At 42.3% G+C, this 22,152-nt stretch overlaps 1 protein-coding gene across 1 annotated transcript in view; it reads right to left on the reverse strand.

The window, feature by feature from the left end:
• Positions 1–2,176: 2,176 nt before the first annotated feature.
• LOC134649454 (coronin-2B-like) overlaps positions 2,177–22,152 on the reverse strand; it is a 43,745-nt gene continuing 23,769 nt past the window's right edge. The window contains exons 8-12 of the mRNA XM_063504209.1: positions 21,589–21,726; positions 18,532–18,634; positions 17,392–17,567; positions 16,551–16,706; positions 2,177–2,319 (exon numbers count right to left, since the gene is read on the reverse strand). Of these exons, the coding sequence (XP_063360279.1) occupies positions 2,182–2,319; positions 16,551–16,706; positions 17,392–17,567; positions 18,532–18,634; positions 21,589–21,726 (711 nt within the window). The 3' untranslated portion in view covers positions 2,177–2,181. The remainder of the gene's footprint in view (positions 2,320–16,550; positions 16,707–17,391; positions 17,568–18,531; positions 18,635–21,588; positions 21,727–22,152) is intronic.

The following is a 22,152-nucleotide window of genomic DNA, read 5'->3' on the forward strand; positions in this document are numbered from 1 at the left end:
ATTAGCAGTCAAGCGTGAGTGGGACTTAATGTACGGAACCCTTGGAACGCGAGTCCGACTCTCACTTGGCCGGTTTTTTGAAATAAAAATTACTAAAATGTAATATTTGACGTTTTTTATGTACCTATCTTGACATCCGCATCCGCGGATGTGAGCTTTTAAAAATCCGCATCCGCATCCTCGGATGTCAAAAAAGAGGCCAAGTGCGAGTCGGACTCGCCCATGAAGGGTTCCGTATTTAGGCGATTTATGACGTATAAAAAAAAAACTACTTACTAGATCTCGTTCAAACCAATTTTCGGTGGAAGTTTACATGGTAATGTACATCATATATTTTTTTTAGTTTTATCATTCTCTTATTTTAGAAGTTACAGGGGGGGGGACACACATTTTACCACTTTGGAAGTGTCTCTCGCGCAAACTATTCAGTTTAGAAAAAAATGATATTAGAAACCTCAATATCAGTTTTGAAGACCTATCCATAGATACCCCACACGTATGGGTTTGATGAAAAAAAATTTTTTGAGTTTCAGTTCGAAGTATGGGGAACCCCAAAAATTTATTGTTTTTTTTTTTCTATTTTTGTGTGAAAATCTTAATGCGGTTCACAGAATACATCTACTTACCAAGTTTCAACAGTATGGTTCTTATAGTTTCGGAGAAAAGTGGCTGTGACATACGGACGGACAGACTTTTGGCTACGGAACCCTAAAAATCGGCATCCGCAACATCCCTGGTTTAATTTGAGAAGTTTGTAAAATTTTACATGGATGGGGTAGGAGGACAAATTGTTCACAATCATCCTTAAGGTATTTATTTAATGGCCCCTAATACTGGATGCAAGTTTAAATTTTTGAAAGCCGCCATCTTAAAGATTTTAAGCATAAAAAGTGCACACATACACCTACATTTTTCTACTGTGGCCATTGAGCATTTACTTTGTAGAACTTGTGACAAAATGACAAGACAATTTTACTTGATACACTAAGCTTCTTTACGGCTACCAGAGAGGTCATGGCGTCATAATTCAATAAATGTTCTTACTAGCAAATAATAGCAGCATATTATGAGCAAGTACATTGAGACATCGCACATTGTAAACTTGTACTTATTATTTTTTCACTCCATTTCTAACATAGTCCTAGAAATACAAGTAGACTCTAGGAGTTCAGATGGAATGATAGATCGATTATAGAGTTGCTAATGAGATCTTTTGTTAAAAAAGGTTTGAGAAATCCTATCTACTGGTAGAAATTAGCAACGTCGTCGTTTTATTTGGCATTCTCTACGAGCTAAATACACTTCCGTTTATGCTAACGTAAGTCACATTATTATCACTCTCAAACCTTGTATAAGGTTAATCCTTCAACCATCTCCCAACAGGGCTCAGACTGTAATATCTTGTTACACGTAACGTAGCGGCGGTTAGTCAAAGATTACTAGACTTAATGCCAGGTGTAAGTAAATGCATATTATTATCAACGTTAAATAAACTTTAAATAAATGTCATAAACTAAGAAAAAGTGTTTATAATTTATATAGTAGTGTGTCTACTTGAAGTAAAAACAAATTAAAATATTTTCAGAAAATAATTTAATTTGTTCTAATATATTATCAACGTTCCTTTACTTCGATCGGTTTTTGTTTAAATGTGACCATGAAAGTTTTTCGGCAATTCTATATAAACCCAAGAAGAGCCCCATGAAGTTGTGCGATTTTTTTTGTGCCCGGCGATCAAACATAAGTAAAACATTTATGTATAAGCATAGAGAAAAAAATACATAGATTTCTCACTCCATACATCAGTTTTGATACCAAAAAGACTATTAATTTCAGTGTCTTGTTTGTCTACATCTAGCATCGAGTAGCGGAACTATCAGTACTGCTACTTGACCGACCGGAAAGTCTTATGTTGTCGAGCATTAGACTTTCCGGTCGGCGCTACATCTATTGTCAAGTAGCAGTACTGATAGTTCCGCTACTCGATGCTAGAGTAGACACTGACATTAATAGTCTTTTTGGTACTAAAACTGATGTATGGAGTGAGCACTCTTGTCTTACTATATTTCTCTATGGTATAAGCAAAAATATTTTCTGGCATTACCTGCCTCGCCACTAGTTACGTGTAACCACTCTCGGTCACCAAAGTTTACAGTGTGCGCTGCGCGTGCGCGTGTGTGTTTAGGAGCCGTCCCGCTGCATGTGCGCCTGCAGCGCGGCGATGGTCTGCTCGAGCTCGCGCACGCGCTGCTGGCTGTTCTGCAGCTGCCGCTTCACGATGCGCAACTCCTCGCCTTGCTGGTTGAATGCTACCCGCAGCTGGAATTATGAACGTTGTTTTAAAACACACTTTTGTTTAAATAGACTAAATATATTTTTTCTACTCCCGTACTTTTATTTGTCATTTAAAGAGTCGTGCACACACCTTTAAACCCCTATCTTATAATTGTCAAGACAAGTCTTTAGTCTATTCCCCAAAAAAGTATTTGTGCATACACGCAGTATCTTTTTGGCACTTTTACGATACTTCGTGTAATCACCACTTAAAAAATATTGTATGAAATACATTGTTGCCAACCTAATTTTAATTGTCATCTCTGACAGATGAGTGAACCATAGACATGTTTTTTTTTCATTCATTCTTTTCCCGCCCGTACCCTCCATTCATTCTCCATATTTGTTAAATTTACAATTTTATTTCAAAGTGCTTGGTCGTAGAAAAAGTATTGTATGCAACGTTGTTTAACTGAGTCAAAAAATACTCGTGGCGTCTTTATTAACAATTTTCGCCTTCGCCTCAAATTGTTACTCACGCCACTCGCCTTTTTTGACCTCTCTTAAACAACGGTTGCATAAAATACTATATATGACTGTATATTTCTTAATATAGTAGGATGATTTTGATATTAGATATGTAACAGGCAGATATTTAATAAACAAAATATATGAGACCGAAACCTATAAATGTGATATTATCAAAAACCATGATGACGAAAGTAATGTTAAGAAAATCACCAGGTAGACTTTTTTCTTAAAACCTGAACGCCTGTATTTAATTGTCACGGCGTGCCGTTTAATCGTAAACGCCAATCGCAAATCAAAAACTGTCTCGAAACGAAATGATAGAAACTAACGTTAACGATTGTCGCTTTGTCTGCACGGCTAGGGCGTCTAATAGAAGCTACAGTGAACCTTGCACTTTTGTCTCACGTGACACCGCTTGAATTGTCCCGTGGGTCAAACTAAGCTGCTCATATAATAGTTAAGGTTTATATGGGTTGTAGTCGCGTGCGTCAGTGACGTCTGGCGGTCACAGAGTTAATCTGCTTATAGAACATTTTCTGAAACTGATGGACCTTGTCGTGGTTCATGTACTAGCACAGCTGGTTGATGACTAATACCTCATTCTCTGTGCTGAACACGTCGCCCTGGTTGATCTGCTTGTAGAGCGGCACGGGCTCGGCCTCGCCGCTCTGCTTGCCGAACATCTTCTGTAGCTTGTAGAACTTGGTGTTCTGGTTCATGTACTAGCACAGCTGGTTGATGACTAATACCTCATTCTCTGTGCTGAACACGTCGCCCTGGTTGATCTGCTTGTAGAGCGGCACGGGCTCGGCCTCGCCGCTCTGCTTGCCGAACATCTTCTGTAGCTTGTAGAACTTGGTGTTCTGGTTCATGTACTAGCACAGCTGGTTGATGACTAATACCCAGGGACCGGAACCGGTTACCTTAACCGGGGTTTTTCATAGGGTTATTTTAGAAGTGGTTATAAAAACCCCTACCATAACGGTAACCGTCTGATAAGGTAACACTTTGATTCGGTAACCGTATCAGATCGAGTTAACCCCTGTTACCGGTAACCGAAATAAAAACCCAGTCGATTCTGTTACCTCATAATAAGGTTTTGAACCAGTTCAAACGATTGTAATCTTTACGCAGACTTAAATTCAACTCATTATTGAATAACCGTGGTTGGCATGGGCGGTCTATGAAGCCTCCAGCACAAACAAGTTTTTTTGCCGGTAACTTCGCTTATTGTCAATTCAAACAATATTGCACTTTGAGTCCTTAAGCTAAAGTTGAAAACATAAGTGAGCGATTACAGTATTATTTTGGAGCGACAGCCGCAGGCAGCGTGGTTATTCCTTTGTTTATCTTTATACCTGTGTGTTCCTATTGTTGTGTTTCGGAGCAATTCTAGTTTAGAAATGTTTAGAAAAGGGGTTGCAAGTAAACAACATCCTATCCTAGTAATATCTGCTACTATTACATAGTTATATTTTATGCTACTTAGATTATTATTTTTATTTTCGGGTTCACACTTGGTATGTACCTACAGATTAAAGACTGATTTAAAGAAAAATTTTTACCTAACTAGTAATTTTACTGGTACATAGTTAGGTATAATTTATCTTTAGATTCCAGAGAATAGAGATAGAGTGATTAAAAAAAATCACTTTGTGATAAAGATACATGCGCTAGTGGATTGTGGTAGATATTTTACCATTGTTAACAAATGACATATGTACTAGTTATTACGAGCTTATTTTATAATAAGCAATTAAAGTCTATTCTTTATCCGGTAGACTAAAATGACATTTCACAGTATGAAATGAAATGACACATGATGTTCATTCATACTATGAAATGTCATTTTAGTCTACCGAATAAAAAAATAGACTTTAGTTTAAAATGTTTTCATATGCGGTGAGTTTGTATGAGCTAAAAGCCGTAATTTACCTTGTACCGCTTAATGCAGCGATCAGAAAATATATATCTATAGCAGTGATAAATAAACTTATTTTAATACTTCAAATCTTTCATTAATACCAGAATTCATTATATTTATTGGGTATCTATAACATTGCTAGGTGAAATAGTTTTGTTTAAATTAAATAGATACATACATACTTAGTAAGCAGTGTTGGTCATTCAAGAATAAAATCATTATTTAAATAAGAATTCCTAAGAATAAAATCATGTTGATTTTATTCCCGTCAAAATTATTTAAATAAATTTGATCGGAAATAATTAGTATGTGAAAAAATTGAATAAGAATAATTCTTAATCAAATAAATGTAATCCCATCAAAAACATTACATGTAAAAAGGTGCAAGTCTCGCAACGCTTTTACTACAAAAAAGTTTTGAGATGTAATGTGAAACCAAGTCGGTTATTTTAATCAGTGCCAGGGGGTGTTAAAACCGTATCAATAAGATATCTTTAATTTGTAATACGTATAATGACTTGGCCATCGCACGGCTGCATAATGGCAAAAGGATCATCGTCACCTATTAAAATAATTCTAATTGAACATAACGCTAGCGCTAATTGCAGTTTGAGCATTACACATATTTACGAGTACGGTACGAGTAAAGCATTATGTGCGATTGCCAAGTCATTATATGTATTACAAATTAAAGATATCTTATTGATACGGTTTTAATACCCCCTGGCACTGATTGAAATAACCGACTTGGTTTCACATTACATCTCAAAACTTTTTTGTAGTAAAAGCGTTGCGAGACTTGCACCTTTTTACATGTAATGTTTTTTTAAGGGATCTCATCTCTTTTTGTAGGCAGTCCTTCTTTTCGGGTACTCATACCCATACTATGTATACACATATCATAACTAAATATATCTTCATTTATGAACTGCAACAGTAAATTTGTAATATCATATATTTATATGGGATTACAAACTTACTTATGCAGTTCTTAGATCTTTAAAACGTGAGTGATATTGCAATATTTTTAGGTGTACCCTTTATGTGGCCATTAAACCCTAACTCTGTACCAAATTTCAGCTCTCTGAGTTTATGGGAAGTACTAGTTCTATTCTGATGATCATGAGTGAATGAGTGTCATAAATGCGAAACTTTTCTTTCGCTTAACTTCGGAACTAAATGACCTACAGACTTGAAATTGGATTTTAAGTATGTGATTATAACTTACTGGAAGACGAAAATTTCTGCGTTCTGGTCTTATCCAGAGGTTCTCAAATAGGGGCCTGAAAATGCGGCGAAATGGTTCCAGTAAAGGATGGTACGGCAGTGTTTGCTTCGCGCTCGACTTGGCGGGGGCACTGCCGTGCCCCAAGATCATGATTTTATATTCTAAATAATATTCCTAGATTAAACATGCAGTCTGGGTGCCGTATAGGCGTTACGTATAGATAGAAGTAAATTAGACAAGAAACTACTATGTTTCTTGTCTAATTTATACCTGATTTTATGCAATAAAATCTTACAAATTTAATTTACTGCCGCATAGTCTTGGTATTGGACGATACCCGTATTTCTTTTAATGTGATCTAAATCATCAGGTACAATTCAGCTGCTATGAATAAAAAAAACCGGCCATGTGCGAGTCTGACTAGCGCAGGAAGGGTTCCGCACCATTACGCAAAAACCAACAAAAAAATAACGTTTGTTGTATGGGAGCCCCACTTAGATATTTATTATATGCTGTTTTTAGTATTTGTTGTAATAGCAACAATAGAAATTCATTATTTGTGAAAATTTCAACTGCCTAGCTATCATGGTTCATGAGATACAGCCTGGTGACAGACAGATGGACAGCGGAGTCTTAGTAATAGGGTCCCGTTTATACCCTTTGGGTACGGAACCCTAAGAAAGATGTTTTTAAAGGTAGGATAAGGAATGGCTCGATATGGTGTATTCCTATTTCTCCCCGCCGGGCACAGATGGGAATAGGCGCTTCATTTAAATCATTCCCATATGTCCCCGCCTCATGTATCGCGGCGGTCACGTTGGGCAGGAACAAATGGGGAAAATACTCATGTTTATTTTCTGTTTTCGAATTATGTTTAGTATGTGGTTTCAGTGTCCGAGTTACTACCAAGACTTATGGTGTTTTTAAAAGTTCTTCTGATATTTAAAATTTGCATTTATTATTTAGACGGAAATTAACAGATATTAATATCGTTTGACACAACGCTTGCCGCACGTGTTTAGCAAATGCTGACAAAGAATTCACCACGCCACGACTTAATCCTATTGTTATTACCAATGAGTAATAAATGACGGTCTCAAGTGGAAACACGCCTGCAACTTTCTGCAAATCTAGTGATAAGCGTAGGACTCTTTTCTTACCTGCAGTAATTTACTATCTCATTCACTTTCCGTAGGTGTGAAAGAGATAGCACACGTATGACCTCAATGCTGATAGGAATCATAAACAAAATACATACATACTTAATACGCAAAGAAATATACATTGAACCATCATAATTATAATTTCGCAGTTTACTTTATATGTAGCTTCATTATAAAATTATCATCACCGTTTCGAAGACTTCAAAAAATGTACCTATCTATCACAATAAAATCTTTTACGCTAAAAAAAAATTCAAATCAATCCGACCATTGAAAAGAGGGGTGAAATTGAAGTGGATTATGTATTGTATATTTAAACACGTATCATCGTTGTTTCTTATTTATTAATAAAGAATACATGTTTTTGGTGCAAATCTAAATAGAAAAGTCACACTCTTTTAATATGTCAATGTTTTAAATGTATAAAATCAATATAACTAAACGGAGAAGGTTTTAATACCGAACATTCATTTTACTATCTATCTATAGTTAACATTCTAATTGAATAAAACGTTATTTAGAATAATCCTACACCTGGAATAAATATTCAGTTTTTTATTTTTCATTTAATAAAATAAAAGTGACATGATTTATTAACTTTTATTTTATTCTAAAATAACGAGTGTAAGAATTATTCTTATTCAAATCGATTGGAATAAGAATAAAATGTATGTTCTTATTCTTCTTCTTATTCAAGTTATTTTTAGTCCAACTCTGAGACTTGAGACTTAGTATGCTTTTTACATTCCAACAAAACTTTCTTCTCCAATTCACGGGATTTTTTTAAACCCGAAAGAGTAAAAGGAATTAAGTAGTAATGTATGTAGTATAAAAATGCAAGCTATATCAATATAAGCCAGAAACCCAGAACGCCTGAATTAAAACTTGGGAACATTTAACTATATACCTAAAGGAAAATACGTCAGGTCTTCTAAATGTTTAATAGAGTAAAAAAAAATGTTTAACAATAAAATTAAATAAATAAATGCTTATGACAAAAATTAATGAACAATGGTTAGGTTATGTTTAATAAACAAAATTAATAAAATTAAAAAAATAAATAAAATAAATAAAATAAATAAAATAAATAAAATAAATAAAATAAACAAAATTAATAGAATTAAAAAAATAAATAAAATAAATAAAATAAATAAAATAAATAAAATAAATAAAATAAATAAAATAAATAAAATAAATAAAATAAATAAAATAAATAAAATAAATAAAATAAATAAAATAAATAAAATAAATAAAATAAATAAAATAAATAAAATAAATAAAATAAATAAAATAAATAAAATAAATAAAATAAATAAAATAAATAAAATAAATAAAATAAATAAAATAAATAAAATAAATAAAATAAATAAAATAAATAAAATAAATAAAATAAATAAAATAAATAAAATAAATAAAATAAATAAAATAAATAAAGTAAATAAAGTAAATAAAGTAAATAAAGTAAATAAAGTAAATAAAATAAATAAAGTAAATAAAGTAAATAAAGTAAATAAAGTAAATAAAGTAAATAAAGTAAATAAAGTAAATAAAGTAAATAAAGTAAATAAAGTAAATACAGTAGATAGAGTAAATAGAGTAAATAGAGTAAATAGAGTAAATAGAGTAAATAGAGTAAATAGAGTAAATAGAGTAAATAGAGTAAATAGAGTAAATAAAGTAAATAAAGTAAATAAAGTAAATAAAGTAAATAAAGTAAATAAAGTAAATAAAGTAAATAAAGTAAATAAAGTAAATAAAGTAAATAAAGTAAATAAAATAAATAAAGTAAATAAAGTAAATAAAGTAAATAAAATAAATAAAATAAATAAAGTAAATAAACTAAAATTAATACAATAAATACAATATATACAATAAATACAATAAATACAATAAATACAATAAATAAAATTAATAAAATTAACAAAATTAATAACAAATAAAATAAATGAAATAAGTAAAATAAACAAAATAAAAAAATAAACAAAATAAGTAAAATAAACAAAAACATTAAAATAAGCAAAATTAAGAAAATTGACAAAAATAACAAAATAAACTATTATAAAATATGTAGTTAATTTATTATTAACAATTTTTCTTAGTATTTGACTGACGGCACATCACTAAATACGAATGTAGCAAACCAATAAGCAACCGATAATAAAGGTTACCATAACTGAATAAAAACCGGTTAAAAACCCCTAACAAAAACCCTAACGCGATGGGGTTTTGAGATTAACTCGGTTAACGGTTAAGGTTACCGTTTCAATAAGCTTACCGTTACAATCAGGTAACAGTATGATAGGGTTACCGAATGATAAGGTAACCGAATTGATTGGGTTACCGAATGGATAGGATTAAGCGTAAAGAGGGGTTTTCCGGTCCTTGCTAATACCTCATTCTCTGTGCTGAACACGTCGCCCTGGTTGATCTGCTTGTAGAGCGGCACGGGCTCGGCCTCGCCGCTCTGCTTGCCGAACATCTTCTGTAGCTTGTAGAACTTGGTGTTCTGGTTCATGTACTAGCACAGCTGGTTGATGACTAATACCTCATTCTCTGTGCTGAACACGTCGCCCTGGTTGATCTGCTTGTAGAGCGGCACGGGCTCGGCCTCGCCGCTCTGCTTGCCGAACATCTTCTGTAGCTTGTAGAACTTGGTGTTCTGGTTCATGTACTAGCACAGCTGGTTGATGACTAATACCTCATTCTCTGTGCTGAACACGTCGCCCTGGTTGATCTGCTTGTAGAGCGGCACGGGCTCGGCCTCGCCGCTCTGCTTGCCGAACATCTTCTGTAGCTTGTAGAACTTGGTGTTCTGGTTCATGTACTAGCACAGCTGGTTGATGACTAATACCTCATTCTCTGTGCTGAACACGTCGCCCTGGTTGATCTGCTTGTAGAGCGGCACGGGCTCGGCCTCGCCGCTCTGCTTGCCGAACATCTTCTGTAGCTTGTGGAACTTGGTGTTCTGGTTCATGTACTAGCACAGCTGGTTGATGACTAATACCTCATTCTCTGTGCTGAACACGTCGCCCTGGTTGATCTGCTTGTAGAGCGGCACGGGCTCGGCCTCGCCGCTCTGCTTGCCGAACATCTTCTGTAGCTTGTGGAACTTGGTGTTCTGGTTCATGTACTAGCACAGCTGGTTGATGACTAATACCTCATTCTCTGTGCTGAACACGTCGCCCTGGTTGATCTGCTTGTAGAGCGGCACGGGCTCGGCCTCGCCGCTCTGCTTGCCGAACATCTTCTGTAGCTTGTGGAACTTGGTGTTCTGGTTCATGTACTAGCACAGCTGGTTGATGACTAATACCTCATTCTCTGTGCTGAACACGTCGCCCTGGTTGATCTGCTTGTAGAGCGGCACGGGCTCGGCCTCGCCGCTCTGCTTGCCGAACATCTTCTGTAGCTTGTGGAACTTGGTGTTCTGGTTCATGTACTAGCACAGCTGGTTGATGACTAATACCTCATTCTCTGTGCTGAACACGTCGCCCTGGTTGATCTGCTTGTAGAGCGGCACGGGCTCGGCCTCGCCGCTCTGCTTGCCGAACATCTTCTGTAGCTTGTGGAACTTGGTGTTCTGGTTCATGTACTAGCACAGCTGGTTGATGACTAATACCTCATTCTCTGTGCTGAACACGTCGCCCTGGTTGATCTGCTTGTAGAGCGGCACGGGCTCGGCCTCGCCGCTCTGCTTGCCGAACATCTTCTGTAGCTTGTGGAACTTGGTGTTCTGGTTCATGTACTAGCACAGCTGGTTGATGACTAATACCTCATTCTCTGTGCTGAACACGTCGCCCTGGTTGATCTGCTTGTAGAGCGGCACGGGCTCGGCCTCGCCGCTCTGCTTGCCGAACATCTTCTGTAGCTTGTGGAACTTGGTGTTCTGGTTCATGTACTAGCACAGCTGGTTGATGACTAATACCTCATTCTCTGTGCTGAACACGTCGCCCTGGTTGATCTGCTTGTAGAGCGGCACGGGCTCGGCCTCGCCGCTCTGCTTGCCGAACATCTTCTGTAGCTTGTGGAACTTGGTGTTCTGGTTCATGTACTAGCACAGCTGGTTGATGACTAATACCTCATTCTCTGTGCTGAACACGTCGCCCTGGTTGATCTGCTTGTAGAGCGGCACGGGCTCGGCCTCGCCGCTCTGCTTGCCGAACATCTTCTGTAGCTTGTGGAACTTGGTGTTCTGGTTCATGTACTAGCACAGCTGGTTGATGACTAATACCTCATTCTCTGTGCTGAACACGTCGCCCTGGTTGATCTGCTTGTAGAGCGGCACGGGCTCGGCCTCGCCGCTCTGCTTGCCGAACATCTTCTGTAGCTTGTGGAACTTGGTGTTCTGGTTCATGTACTAGCACAGCTGGTTGATGACTAATACCTCATTCTCTGTGCTGAACACGTCGCCCTGGTTGATCTGCTTGTAGAGCGGCACGGGCTCGGCCTCGCCGCTCTGCTTGCCGAACATCTTCTGTAGCTTGTGGAACTTGGTGTTCTGGTTCATGTACTAGCACAGCTGGTTGATGACTAATACCTCATTCTCTGTGCTGAACACGTCGCCCTGGTTGATCTGCTTGTAGAGCGGCACGGGCTCGGCCTCGCCGCTCTGCTTGCCGAACATCTTCTGTAGCTTGTGGAACTTGGTGTTCTGGTTCATGTACTAGCACAGCTGGTTGATGACTAATACCTCATTCTCTGTGCTGAACACGTCGCCCTGGTTGATCTGCTTGTAGAGCGGCACGGGCTCGGCCTCGCCGCTCTGCTTGCCGAACATCTTCTGTAGCTTGTGGAACTTGGTGTTCTGGTTCATGTACTAGCACAGCTGGTTGATGACTAATACCTCATTCTCTGTGCTGAACACGTCGCCCTGGTTGATCTGCTTGTAGAGCGGCACGGGCTCGGCCTCGCCGCTCTGCTTGCCGAACATCTTCTGTAGCTTGTGGAACTTGGTGTTCTGGTTCATGTACTAGCACAGCTGGTTGATGACTAATACCTCATTCTCTGTGCTGAACACGTCGCCCTGGTTGATCTGCTTGTAGAGCGGCACGGGCTCGGCCTCGCCGCTCTGCTTGCCGAACATCTTCTGTAGCTTGTGGAACTTGGTGTTCTGGTTCATGTACTAGCACAGCTGGTTGATGACTAATACCTCATTCTCTGTGCTGAACACGTCGCCCTGGTTGATCTGCTTGTAGAGCGGCACGGGCTCGGCCTCGCCGCTCTGCTTGCCGAACATCTTCTGTAGCTTGTGGAACTTGGTGTTCTGGTTCATGTACTAGCACAGCTGGTTGATGACTAATACCTCATTCTCTGTGCTGAACACGTCGCCCTGGTTGATCTGCTTGTAGAGCGGCACGGGCTCGGCCTCGCCGCTCTGCTTGCCGAACATCTTCTGTAGCTTGTGGAACTTGGTGTTCTGGTTCATGTACTAGCACAGCTGGTTGATGACTAATACCTCATTCTCTGTGCTGAACACGTCGCCCTGGTTGATCTGCTTGTAGAGCGGCACGGGCTCGGCCTCGCCGCTCTGCTTGCCGAACATCTTCTGTAGCTTGTGGAACTTGGTGTTCTGGTTCATGTACTAGCACAGCTGGTTGATGACTAATACCTCATTCTCTGTGCTGAACACGTCGCCCTGGTTGATCTGCTTGTAGAGCGGCACGGGCTCGGCCTCGCCGCTCTGCTTGCCGAACATCTTCTGTAGCTTGTGGAACTTGGTGTTCTGGTTCATGTACTAGCACAGCTGGTTGATGACTAATACCTCATTCTCTGTGCTGAACACGTCGCCCTGGTTGATCTGCTTGTAGAGCGGCACGGGCTCGGCCTCGCCGCTCTGCTTGCCGAACATCTTCTGTAGCTTGTGGAACTTGGTGTTCTGGTTCATGTACTAGCACAGCTGGTTGATGACTAATACCTCATTCTCTGTGCTGAACACGTCGCCCTGGTTGATCTGCTTGTAGAGCGGCACGGGCTCGGCCTCGCCGCTCTGCTTGCCGAACATCTTCTGTAGCTTGTGGAACTTGGTGTTCTGGTTCATGTACTAGCACAGCTGGTTGATGACTAATACCTCATTCTCTGTGCTGAACACGTCGCCCTGGTTGATCTGCTTGTAGAGCGGCACGGGCTCGGCCTCGCCGCTCTGCTTGCCGAACATCTTCTGTAGCTTGTGGAACTTGGTGTTCTGGTTCATGTACTAGCACAGCTGGTTGATGACTAATACCTCATTCTCTGTGCTGAACACGTCGCCCTGGTTGATCTGCTTGTAGAGCGGCACGGGCTCGGCCTCGCCGCTCTGCTTGCCGAACATCTTCTGTAGCTTGTGGAACTTGGTGTTCTGGTTCATGTACTAGCACAGCTGGTTGATGACTAATACCTCATTCTCTGTGCTGAACACGTCGCCCTGGTTGATCTGCTTGTAGAGCGGCACGGGCTCGGCCTCGCCGCTCTGCTTGCCGAACATCTTCTGTAGCTTGTGGAACTTGGTGTTCTGGTTCATGTACTAGCACAGCTGGTTGATGACTAATACCTCATTCTCTGTGCTGAACACGTCGCCCTGGTTGATCTGCTTGTAGAGCGGCACGGGCTCGGCCTCGCCGCTCTGCTTGCCGAACATCTTCTGTAGCTTGTGGAACTTGGTGTTCTGGTTCATGTACTAGCACAGCTGGTTGATGACTAATACCTCATTCTCTGTGCTGAACACGTCGCCCTGGTTGATCTGCTTGTAGAGCGGCACGGGCTCGGCCTCGCCGCTCTGCTTGCCGAACATCTTCTGTAGCTTGTGGAACTTGGTGTTCTGGTTCATGTACTAGCACAGCTGGTTGATGACTAATACCTCATTCTCTGTGCTGAACACGTCGCCCTGGTTGATCTGCTTGTAGAGCGGCACGGGCTCGGCCTCGCCGCTCTGCTTGCCGAACATCTTCTGTAGCTTGTGGAACTTGGTGTTCTGGTTCATGTACTAGCACAGCTGGTTGATGACTAATACCTCATTCTCTGTGCTGAACACGTCGCCCTGGTTGATCTGCTTGTAGAGCGGCACGGGCTCGGCCTCGCCGCTCTGCTTGCCGAACATCTTCTGTAGCTTGTGGAACTTGGTGTTCTGGTTCATGTACTAGCACAGCTGGTTGATGACTAATACCTCATTCTCTGTGCTGAACACGTCGCCCTGGTTGATCTGCTTGTAGAGCGGCACGGGCTCGGCCTCGCCGCTCTGCTTGCCGAACATCTTCTGTAGCTTGTGGAACTTGGTGTTCTGGTTCATGTACTAGCACAGCTGGTTGATGACTAATACCTCATTCTCTGTGCTGAACACGTCGCCCTGGTTGATCTGCTTGTAGAGCGGCACGGGCTCGGCCTCGCCGCTCTGCTTGCCGAACATCTTCTGTAGCTTGTGGAACTTGGTGTTCTGGTTCATGTACTAGCACAGCTGGTTGATGACTAATACCTCATTCTCTGTGCTGAACACGTCGCCCTGGTTGATCTGCTTGTAGAGCGGCACGGGCTCGGCCTCGCCGCTCTGCTTGCCGAACATCTTCTGTAGCTTGTGGAACTTGGTGTTCTGGTTCATGTACTAGCACAGCTGGTTGATGACTAATACCTCATTCTCTGTGCTGAACACGTCGCCCTGGTTGATCTGCTTGTAGAGCGGCACGGGCTCGGCCTCGCCGCTCTGCTTGCCGAACATCTTCTGTAGCTTGTGGAACTTGGTGTTCTGGTTCATGTACTAGCACAGCTGGTTGATGACTAATACCTCATTCTCTGTGCTGAACACGTCGCCCTGGTTGATCTGCTTGTAGAGCGGCACGGGCTCGGCCTCGCCGCTCTGCTTGCCGAACATCTTCTGTAGCTTGTGGAACTTGGTGTTCTGGTTCATGTACTAGCACAGCTGGTTGATGACTAATACCTCATTCTCTGTGCTGAACACGTCGCCCTGGTTGATCTGCTTGTAGAGCGGCACGGGCTCGGCCTCGCCGCTCTGCTTGCCGAACATCTTCTGTAGCTTGTGGAACTTGGTGTTCTGGTTCATGTACTAGCACAGCTGGTTGATGACTAATACCTCATTCTCTGTGCTGAACACGTCGCCCTGGTTGATCTGCTTGTAGAGCGGCACGGGCTCGGCCTCGCCGCTCTGCTTGCCGAACATCTTCTGTAGCTTGTGGAACTTGGTGTTCTGGTTCATGTACTAGCACAGCTGGTTGATGACTAATACCTCATTCTCTGTGCTGAACACGTCGCCCTGGTTGATCTGCTTGTAGAGCGGCACGGGCTCGGCCTCGCCGCTCTGCTTGCCGAACATCTTCTGTAGCTTGTGGAACTTGGTGTTCTGGTTCATGTACTAGCACAGCTGGTTGATGACTAATACCTCATTCTCTGTGCTGAACACGTCGCCCTGGTTGATCTGCTTGTAGAGCGGCACGGGCTCGGCCTCGCCGCTCTGCTTGCCGAACATCTTCTGTAGCTTGTGGAACTTGGTGTTCTGGTTCATGTACTAGCACAGCTGGTTGATGACTAATACCTCATTCTCTGTGCTGAACACGTCGCCCTGGTTGATCTGCTTGTAGAGCGGCACGGGCTCGGCCTCGCCGCTCTGCTTGCCGAACATCTTCTGTAGCTTGTGGAACTTGGTGTTCTGGTTCATGTACTAGCACAGCTGGTTGATGACTAATACCTCATTCTCTGTGCTGAACACGTCGCCCTGGTTGATCTGCTTGTAGAGCGGCACGGGCTCGGCCTCGCCGCTCTGCTTGCCGAACATCTTCTGTAGCTTGTGGAACTTGGTGTTCTGGTTCATGTACTAGCACAGCTGGTTGATGACTAATACCTCATTCTCTGTGCTGAACACGTCGCCCTGGTTGATCTGCTTGTAGAGCGGCACGGGCTCGGCCTCGCCGCTCTGCTTGCCGAACATCTTCTGTAGCTTGTGGAACTTGGTGTTCTGGTTCATGTACTAGCACAGCTGGTTGATGACTAATACCTCATTCTCTGTGCTGAACACGTCGCCCTGGTTGATCTGCTTGTAGAGCGGCACGGGCTCGGCCTCGCCGCTCTGCTTGCCGAACATCTTCTGTAGCTTGTGGAACTTGGTGTTCTGGTTCATGTACTAGCACAGCTGGTTGATGACTAATACCTCATTCTCTGTGCTGAACACGTCGCCCTGGTTGATCTGCTTGTAGAGCGGCACGGGCTCGGCCTCGCCGCTCTGCTTGCCGAACATCTTCTGTAGCTTGTGGAACTTGGTGTTCTGGTTCATGTACTAGCACAGCTGGTTGATGACTAATACCTCATTCTCTGTGCTGAACACGTCGCCCTGGTTGATCTGCTTGTAGAGCGGCACGGGCTCGGCCTCGCCGCTCTGCTTGCCGAACATCTTCTGTAGCTTGTGGAACTTGGTGTTCTGGTTCATGTACTAGCACAGCTGGTTGATGACTAATACCTCATTCTCTGTGCTGAACACGTCGCCCTGGTTGATCTGCTTGTAGAGCGGCACGGGCTCGGCCTCGCCGCTCTGCTTGCCGAACATCTTCTGTAGCTGGTGAAACTTTGTGTTCTGGTTCGCGCTCGTTTTCTGGGACTTCTCTATCACCTGCATCTGCAACGGAGAAGTTGTTACCAATAGATATATTCACGTTTTAGTAAAATTTTCAGTAAAAAATTGTACAGACAGACGCAGACAGTTTTTCAAGTATCATTGGACACATGACACGCGTGTATTTATTTTTATTTATAACCAGTGTTACCTCTAAAGCAAAGTCTGAAAGCAACAATACGGTAAAGTCATTTTCGGCAAGGTCGAGATCGTCTACTGACTATGTACTGGCAGAACATAGGTTATGCTAACTAAACATTGTGCTTCCGGATGAGGCGTAACTATACTAACTAATTGAGGCTGGTGGAAAATTCATATCATGTACTCGAGTTAGGGTTGCCAGATAGAAACGTGCTATTAGCGGGAAAAAATATCAATTTTTCGGGGTTTTGGGACTTAGGTCGGGAAACAAAACATCGCACCCTCACCGCACAGTCTCTCGCCACGAACGCCGCGCGCGCTATCTCGATGACAGTTCGGAACTTGAAATTATTGTTTTATAACGTGAAGCTGTTTTTCGGGGCAGTTTTCACTTTGTCGGGAATCGGAAACACATGCTAAAAATCGGGAGAATCCCGCCAAATCCCGACCATCTGGCAACCCTAGCTCGAGTGTCAAATTGGGGCCCCCCTTGGGCCAAGGCTTTTGTAGGTAGGTACTGAAGCTTTTGTTTTGTTGATATTGTCACCTGTATGTCGTTGTCGATGTTGGCGTGGTTGTCCTGCCAGGTGGCTAGCGGGCGGTAGTCGGGCGTGGTCTCGCGGGAGAGGAAGGCGAACTTCTTGCGGTTGTTGGCGTCCTGCGGCTGCAGCGCCGGCGCGTCCTTGTTGCTGGTGCGCGGCTTGTGCGTCGATATCGTTACTCCTGCAACATTGTTATACTACATTAGTGTGTCATCTTCCTCGCGTTGTCCCGGCATTTTGCCACGGCTCATGGGAGCCTGGGGTCCGCTTGGCAACTAATCCCAGTAATTGACGTGGGCACTAGTTTTTACGAAACCGACTGCCATCTGACCTTCCAACCCAGAGGGTAAACTAGGCCCGTATTGGGATTAGTCCGGTTTCCTCACGATGTTTTCCTTCACCGAAAAGCGACTGGTAAATATCAAATGATATTTCGTACATAAGTTCCGAAAAACTCATTGGTACGAGCCGGGGTTCGAACCCGCGACCTCAGGATTGCAAGTCGCACGCTCTTACCGCTAGGCCACCAGCGCTTATACTACATTAGTATGAGGGCCAGAATATAACGAATCACTTATGAGCAGAGCCCGGAGCTCGTAGCATTTTTGAGCTGTGATAGGGACTTCTCGTCACAGTACACTAAGAACAGTAGTGAATCTAAGGCCGCTCGGCAAGTTATTTACCTGCTCTTGCTTTGGCGCTTAGGGTTGTCACTTTTATTTTTAGTTAAATATTATTTGCGTATTATGATTAGCACTAGGTTTCTATTTATATAATATAATGAAATGTTCTAACAGTTCATAAATGAGGTATAAATTAAGGCCGGTAAGAGCAGGCAAATGCGAGCGGACGTGCAGCGTACTCGAATGCGCGCGATCACAGTCGCGGTACGTACGGCCCACACTGCCGCCACCGTATTCCCCCCCGTATTTTATGCTAATGTGTGCGAGCGCGTGCGTACACGGCGCCCGGCGCGCACGCACACATTCAACCATAACTAAGTAGGTATGCATGCATTGAGTTTAGCGAAGTTGACTTAAAAATACTAGCCAGCTAAACAGTCTATTTCATTTTGACGTTGGTAAATGACTTGTGTATATTTCCCATCGTTGTGAAAATTAATAGTGATAGTGAACAGTACGTACCAGTCTTCATGCTAATGAGCAGGGGCGGCGCGTTCATGCCGCTCAGCCAGTCCCGCGCCGAGAGCGCCGGCAGAGGCGCCGCCGTGTCCGGGTACAGGTCCTCCTGACAAACAATCACTACTTGTAATGCGCTGTTTATGACAGTTATAATGTTGCCAGAAATCTTGATCTACGGTGGTAAGTGCTGTGACAACGAATACGCCCCTACGTGGACACTCGAAATAAATGTTGCAAGCGAGCCTATAGTAGCCGCAAGCCACTCTATCATCACTTACTCTCTCGCTCCTGCTGCGGTTGCACAAGTGTGAACGAGACGTTTTACGACCGCCAATTTAGTTATCCGCAACTATAGGCTACGCTGGAAAGCTTGCAAACGACGGATAATGTGTATCTGGACGCAGTCGGACTTGCGTGGCACAATCATGGCGATGGGCCCGAAGAGGTGGAACACCTCACACAGCACTGTTCCCGCGCTCCGATATTAAATCATATAGTAGCCTCAAGCCAAACTGCGGATCGGGGCGCACGGCGCCTCGTAAGACTCAGTGTGGTACCGCCGAACCGGCAAATTCTGGCTTGCGGATTGCTACACCGAGTAAGGCGCTGTACGTATCGCGCTTGCATTACACCGCCACGGCTGCTGAAGTGGTGGAGTATGTACACCAGAAGACCGGTTACACGCTGAGGGTTTTCCAGCTTCGGTCGCGCCACTACGTGCACTTCAACTCTTTTGTGGTGCGCGTGCCGCGACCGCTGCAGGGGACCATCGAGTGCGCCGACTTCTGGCCGAAGGGTGTCGTGTTTCGGAGGTTCCGGGGCAAACTGCCGAATCCGACACAGGAGCAGCCGATGCAACGGAGCCACGCCGTTTTATCGACTAAATAACTGTTTAGTTTTAAGTCTATAAAATACATATGTATGTTAGTCTGTAAGGTATTTGTAATATGGGCCTTGTTGCCTGAATTAAACTTCTAAATAAATAAATAAATATCACTTACTCTCTCACTCTTGCTGCGACTACGCAAGTATAAATGTCATTTTTTTTACAACCCGGTCACCGACACGTTGGCCTACAATGTACAGTGGTGGTAGGTAATGTGTCTGTACCTGGAAGCAGTAGGACTTGCGTGGAACGATCATGGCGATGGGCTCACAGAGGTGGAACACTTCGCACAGCGCTGTGTTATATTACATCATATAGTACATAGTAGCATGCCAAACTGCGCATCGGGGTCATATCACTTAAGCTTTGGATTCCTCCGAAAACGGTGCCGTCATATTACGGCCGCTATATAGCGTTGACTGACGTCACTAGAACGTTGTCTATGTAAACAAGATGGCGCGGTTTCCTAGACGGCGTTACGTTACGTTGATTGTCAACGTAACGTAAGATGACGGCCGTCATGACCTTGTCGATAGTTTCGTGAACGTTTTATTAGATAGCGGTGACGCCATTTTGAATAAATGACACGAGATTTGAATAAATGATTCCGTACTACGATTATTTTCCTCTTCTGATGATATTTCATCCTCCAAGTAAATTATAGATGATCAAGCAAATCTTGTCAGTAGGAAAAGGCGCGAAATTCAAATTTTCTATGGGACGTTATCCCATCGCGCCTACATTTTTCAAATTTGCCGCTTTGACCTTGGTGGATGACGGTGTGTTATGACGCCGTGGTACTTTCCACATGTCGCCACCGTAAAGACGGCCGTCTTTTGCTGCCGCTATATGACGGCCGTCATATGACGGCACCGTTTTCGGAGGAATCCAAAGCTTTACTCTCTCACTCTTGCCGCGACTACGCAAGTATAAATGAGATTTTTTTACGCTCGGTCACCTACACCATCATCATCATCATCATCATCCTGGCGTCAACGCTCGGTCACCTACACGTTGGATTTGTTAGATGTATTTTCCGATATTTTTTTTTTCTTGTATAATAAATTCCGATCGTCTTTTTTCCCTGTATAAAAATTTCCGCACGCCTTTTTTCCCTATAGATATATTTCCTGGTATATTTTTTTTCTTGTATATATAAATCTGAACGCCTTCTTTCCGTATAGACATATTTTCCGATAGATTTATTTTCTTATACACAAATATCTGAACGCCTTCTTTCCCTGTATTTTTGTTGTTTAACGAAAAATTTCATGGTCATTCATTTTACTAGGGGCAAAACTTCTTATTTGCTTGGACCCTGTTTGCAATCTTGTGTGGAATATTTTGTGTATCATGGTTAGTTATCTTTAAAGGAATTTTACCAATCAGTAATCAAATCAAACGAGTGAAACGTTGTACTTAGTTAGGCAAGAAACTTTAATAAACTTTTATGTTGTAGTGTAAGTAGGTAGTAACGTAAACGGGCAAAATTGCGAACATGCGAATACATATTATATAATTTTCTATCAAGAATCATATCTATTTTAAAATTTCTGATCAGGAAAAAAGACAGCCGGGAATTTGTCCCCTAGTAAAATTAAGGACTATAAAATATTGCATTATGTTAAAAAAATACAGGGAAAGAAGGCGTTCAGATATTTGTGTATAAGAAAATAAATCTATCGGAAAATATGTCTATACGGAAAGAAGGCGTTCAGATTTATATATACCAGGAAATATATCTATAGGGAAAAAAGGCGTGCGGAAATTTTTATACAGGGAAAAAAGACGATCGGAATTTATTATACAAGAAAAAAAAAATATCGGAAAATACATCTAACAAATCGGCTAATCCTATTGTCTATTGTTAAGAAAAACCGCTCGTGCCACGTGCCACAACCACCTGCATAAAAAATCGGTACTTCGGTTACTGAGTGCCGGCGAGTCGAACGCTACAGAACCAGTCTAAAATGTGTCATCGAGATGCGTAACAAAGGCGCGTTATCGGAGAGCGCACCTACACTGGTTTTTTGAGCGTTGGACTAGCCCGCGCTCAGGTGCCAAATAGAATAATTAGGACCTTTTTTGCAGGTAAGTAGGACGTGCGGTTTTACTGAACAATAGACAATAGGATAAGCCTTCGGGCTCTACTAGAAAGCTACAAACTATAATACCTGGAAGCAGTCGGACTTGCGTGGCACGATCATGGCGATGGGCTCGCACAGCCCGCGGGACGTGTGCAGCTTGTAGAAGCGGAACACCTCGCACAGCGCCGTGTTCACGCCGCGTTTTGGCATAAAGCCTAGGCCGCGCTGAAATAGTACATTATTGTCGAGGTTCGGAAGTAGCTACTCGCAGGCTGAGGATTCGTTTTAAACGGACGACCTTGGGAGTCCGTTTAATTGAATCCGAAGCCAGCAAGTAGCCTTCCAGCCGAGTCATATATAGTGCTTTTCTCAAAAATGGTGCAAGAAATAGAAATATTTTACAGAACTTACAGAAGCAACGTTCTAATTTTCACAGAAAAAAATACAACCATTAAAAAAATTTGCTTGCCGCCTTTAAAAAAAAAAAAGAAGTGTATTTTTCTGCTAAAAATACGCCAACCTATTTGAGACACCTAAATAGTCGCGGTACCAACATTAAGCCTGTAACAGACTATCGCACCGCACCGCGACCTTGGAGCGTCGCACCCATAAGTGAGAGCGAGTAAGAGATATCTGTTTCTCGCTCTCACT

The sequence above is a fragment of the Cydia amplana genome, chromosome 7 (genome assembly GCF_948474715.1).
Source record: "Cydia amplana chromosome 7, ilCydAmpl1.1, whole genome shotgun sequence".
Classification (NCBI taxonomy): domain Eukaryota; kingdom Metazoa; phylum Arthropoda; class Insecta; order Lepidoptera; family Tortricidae; genus Cydia; species Cydia amplana.